At 32.1% G+C, this 4,874-nt stretch overlaps 2 protein-coding genes across 2 annotated transcripts in view; both read right to left on the bottom strand.

Annotated features, from left to right (window-relative positions):
• Window positions 1-1,340, bottom strand: part of LOC106766370 (hypersensitive-induced response protein-like protein 1) — a 2,392-nt gene extending 1,052 nt beyond the window's left edge. The window contains exons 1-5 of the mRNA XM_014651102.2: window positions 1,184-1,340; window positions 887-1,077; window positions 430-550; window positions 247-338; window positions 52-148 (exon numbers count right to left, since the gene is read on the bottom strand). Of these exons, the coding sequence (XP_014506588.1) occupies window positions 52-148; window positions 247-338; window positions 430-550; window positions 887-1,075 (499 nt within the window). The 5' untranslated portion in view covers window positions 1,076-1,077; window positions 1,184-1,340. The remainder of the gene's footprint in view (window positions 1-51; window positions 149-246; window positions 339-429; window positions 551-886; window positions 1,078-1,183) is intronic.
• LOC106766746 (hypersensitive-induced reaction 1 protein) overlaps window positions 1,144-4,874 on the bottom strand; it is a 7,527-nt gene continuing 3,796 nt past the window's right edge. The window contains exon 7 of the mRNA XM_022782782.1: window positions 1,144-1,336. Coding sequence (XP_022638503.1) covers window positions 1,144-1,336 — 193 coding nt within the window. The remainder of the gene's footprint in view (window positions 1,337-4,874) is intronic.

The raw sequence follows: 4,874 nt of genomic DNA, 5'->3' as shown, positions 1-4,874 counted from the left end.
ATGACCAAAGGAAAGATTGCTAGTATAACATACAACACTCATATAACATACCGGCATTGATTTCATTCATAGCTCGCTTCACACGATCATCTGGGTCTATATCAACAATCAGTGTTTGAACAATTTCGAACCCGTAAGCTGACATAGCCTATGAAGACAATAAAGCATAGTATTCAAATTAACATAAATTGACAGTTCCTCTTATAAGTAAATAAAAAATGTTTACATTTAAAAAATAGAAAAAACCTTCTCAAGTTCTTCTTCCACAGCTCTGGCAATTTCATTTTTCTGCTCAAAAGCATCATCCAAGTTGAGCTTTGGAAGACTTGCCCTAATTACTACAATGAGAACAGAAATTTCACCTTAGCTAATCAAATATGCTTAAACCACTTTTTGCAGGCTTCTGTTACCGATTATTATGGTTTATACCATCAAAAACATATGCCTGAATTTGCGTCTTTGTATTGCTAAGTCTGTAAAAAGCATCATTGGCCTTCTCAGCCAGGGCACGATATTGAATTGAGGCAACAACATTGACAAAGACGTTATCCTGTAAGTAGACAAACATTTAATTCCCTGGAAAATATAATAAATATTCACAGATTAACATATCGCACATAGAGAACTGAAAGTAAGCAGTACTAGACTGAAAGACAAACGCACATACAACAACAAATCAAGCCTTTTCATGTCTTAGACTAATCATTGATCTCGAAATCCTTTTCATTAGTTTGTCCATAGTTTTTCTAGGTCTCCTCCCTCTAGCAGAGAATGACAACCAAATAAACTTAGTAAAAAAATTCCATGCCAAAATGAAAGTATTCATGGTGATTAAAAAATGCCTTAAAATATTTGGTTATAGTTAAAGTGTTAGGCAAAAACAAACCTTTGTCTTGGTCTCACAACGAAGATCTAATTGTTGTAGTCGAAGAGAGAGATGACCAGCAAGTTGTTTCCCAAGGAACCATGGCATCCAATGGCATCCTGGCTGAAGCACCTTCTCAAATCGTCCAAATCCTTCTTTTATAGCAACTGTAGATTGCTCAACTTTCACACAGCACAAAATATTCCCCATTGCTGTTAACGGCAACATTCAAATGTATGAGCACGAACTCAAATAAACAGAATTGGAGACAGGAAAAGTTACAACTTAGAAGGAAAATAAAGAGAATCAAAATGGTACCTTAAAGATGGAGGCTTGGAAAGGAAGTCTGACATGAGAGAGCTGTAGGAGCTCTTGCTTAAATTATTAGCAAGAAGGAGCTCTTGAACACTGCGAGTAGACAGATACTTGGTATTCTTGACATATTCATCACTACCATAAGTCATGAGGTATCTGTTTTAACCGTATATTCTATATCATAAACATATACAATTCGTATATTGTCTTTCGAAAACCCAGAATTGCATGCTGACTGCCATGAGAAGCCAATTACAACACAACCTTAGTCCAACTCTAATAATATATAAATAATTAGCCAATGGGTAACCATTGTACACAAAGTACGCAGACTTCGGAACCAATCCCTATGATATACCATGAGACACTTTACGTTCTATAATACATAGTTCAAAAAATGTAAAGTTTTGTAATTTAAAAAAGAAGAGAATAAAAAGTAAATGTAAAAAATTTAGATGTCATTTCTCATTCTTATATTTAACCATTAAAATTGGAAAACCGACAAGTCAACAGGAATGGAATCATAAGGTAATACTAGGTTAACCTAATAACAAACTTTAGAAACAAAAACAAAAAAAACATCTAATTGTAAATGTGGTGTTAAATTAAAACTTTAGTTTTTTAATTATTATGGAGAAACTTAAACTTACAAGTAATGTTAAAATCTCGCAAACTTGAAGTTTATGAAGATCTAGGATAGCTGGAAAAATATTTTGAATTCTTTATACACGGTTTAGAATATATATTTATTACTTTTTTTATTTAAATTAGTTTTTTAAAAAAACAAATTAGTTTTAGAACTATTTTAAAATTATTTATTATTTAAATTTAAGAAATATTTGATAGTTTTTTTTTCTAATAAAATAAAATAAAAAGTTTTTCATATAACCTTTATTTTTTTCCATAGTATCTTCAAAAATTCTATAAATCCTAAAAATAGTATCAAAGCCGAGTTTTATGGACATGCATAATGGAAGAAACTTTCTTCCAAGTTATTATTCTACCGTATGATGGTGAAAGGTATGATTTATGGATACTAAGAATGCAAACTTGAAAGACAAGATTTATGGGAAGTTGTTTAGGAAAATGATGATATGTTATCTGAAAATTCTACCATGATTCAGAGCAAAATGCAAAAAAGGAAAAAAGAATCATGAAAGTGTAGAGACATAATTTATTCCTTTGTTAGTTGATTGGAAATTATCTTTAACAAAGCCTGCCAGTTTCCCTTAATCATCACATAAGATAATGAAAGCTTGATGACCATTTGAATGTCTACAACATTCCTTTTTAAAAACAAACTCCACAACATTTGGAACTAACAGAACGTAAGCAACAACACAAAAGATTATGGTTGATCCAACTTCATTACATATTTTTATTGGTTGTTGTAAATACTGAATTAAATTAAAGTCATCACTTGAAACATCTTCCTCAAAATCATCACCACCAAAATAACTTGTCCAATACATTTCACAAGCTGAAACAAAAATAAACTCCTAATTTTCGAGATTTAAATTTTATATACTTATAAAAATAAATAAATAAGTGAATTTAAATTAATTAATTCCTCATCTCCTACAACTATTACAACTATAACAAAAGTTAAATAAATAAAAATAATTTAACAAATTTAATTCCTATACCATAATTAAATTCCACAAAACTTTGAATATTTGTAATCACAAGCTCAAATAAATTTTGTATGTACACGGTTTAATTTAACAACCAAAAAATATGACATTACATATACTTACATTCATTTTGTATGTAACAATTTTATTTAAAATAATTTACATGTAACAGCTTATAAAATAGAAAATTATTTTCTACTTATTACTATTTTGAAATTTACTCTTGAGCATAACCTAATATTCCAGTCCAACATCTTTTAACTAAGATATCAACACTTACTAAAATTTTCTTTGATCAATTTTACATAGAAACATTATCATGATTAATCACATCTTCATACATCAATGTCCATTCATGAAAATATCAAAAATAGATTCATTGATATTCATGGCATTCTCGTTCCTGGATTAAAAAGACAAAATTAGATCTTACATGTTGAAGAACGGGAACCACCACCAGAAATGCCCCACCCACAAACACCACCAGCAGTTAAGACGAACACCACCAACACCTAAACCCAACAAGGACATAAGCTCCACCACCACGAATGTCCACCACCTCCACCAATCACCCCTTACAACACAACATAAAAACATCAAACAAATCATCATAATGGAGACACATGAAGAATCCAAAATGAAGTCGTGAATCGGTTATGGGGTGCATAATGAGAGGAAAGATAAGATTCTGGGTGTAGTAATGGGGAGAATTGATTTTGGATTTTGGCTGTAGCTTTAGAGGGGAGAATCAATTCTCCTATGTTACCCAAATCAAGTTGGTGTGATTTTCATACAACGAGAATCGATTCTCTTCTTCTAACGAATTGATTCGGCACTGTGTTCAAGCGCATCTAATACGTGAGAGAATCGATTCTCTCCTTCATAGAATCGATTCCCACACTTTATCTTCATCCTTTCTCTCATTCTAAACCTTTGTTCACATTTTCAACCCTCACGAGAACACTCTGTAACTCCCTTCATAGTTTCAGCTCTCTTCGCACATCTCTTAACAATTCACCTTAGCACCGTTGTAACTCCTCTAAGACCACCATAAATACAAACTCACGCACTGTTAAGACTCAATTCAATGCTCCATCCACCACTCAATTGACCACGCCAGAATCTCCATTGTTGAGTTTTAGTGGTCAAGAATCTTTCCAGGAGAATCTCTGCTAAGCTACGTGCATGGATAATGAAAAGTAAATAAAACTTATCAAGGAAATAACATTGCATCATAGGGAGAAAGAAGTAAATTCAAAACATTGACATGGCTTTCCATGAGGATCTCCGCACTTCAGGAGTGCGAAGACTTCATACTCAATTGCAAATCAACGCTTCGAAATCAGTTCAAATCAGCAGATCCAAACAAAGTCGACACCCGCTCTTCCATTCACATGAACAACAAATCACTGAATCCAAACACAACATTAATCTTTAATCAATCAATATGTTGATCTGGTTCAAATAAGTATTCAGATATTATATCAAATTGAGCGGATGACATCTGTAATGTACACATTACAAACAAAAACTTGTGAAAAACTCCTTCGTGATTCCTTTTATGCACAATGTTTTAACACCAAACTCAACAAACTCAATAGTTTGTCTTAAAAAGTTATTGTCCATGTGTGTGGGTGTGCGTTGGAGCAATGTGTAGTGGAAAAATGAGTTTAAGGGCGACACATTGGGTTATAAAGTTAGCACTGGATTAGAAGCAAACCTTTCAGATTACTTTAATGGAGATAATGATAACTGGAAGCATTTTCCATATGTGCAAAAATATGCAAGGCTAGAAAGTAGAGTTTAAGGATTAGAACGAATCATTCTCCAACGCTATATAAGAAATTTACATGCAACTTCCACTATTTAGACAACTTTTATATACAGATACTTTATAGTTTTATTATACATTATTCAAAATAAAGACAACAGAATACACAGTATTTACTTGACTGTCTCAAAGTATAAATAAAAAATGCCAAGAAACTGGTCTTCCAAAGGATTTTGGGCAACAAATCAATCCCTCAAAGATACAAATCAAAGACTAATTTTAGAACAAA

This window comes from Vigna radiata, chromosome 7 (genome assembly GCF_000741045.1).
Source record: "Vigna radiata var. radiata cultivar VC1973A chromosome 7, Vradiata_ver6, whole genome shotgun sequence".
NCBI classification, from domain to species: domain Eukaryota; kingdom Viridiplantae; phylum Streptophyta; class Magnoliopsida; order Fabales; family Fabaceae; genus Vigna; species Vigna radiata.
This window is presented reverse-complemented; position numbering and strand designations above follow the sequence as displayed.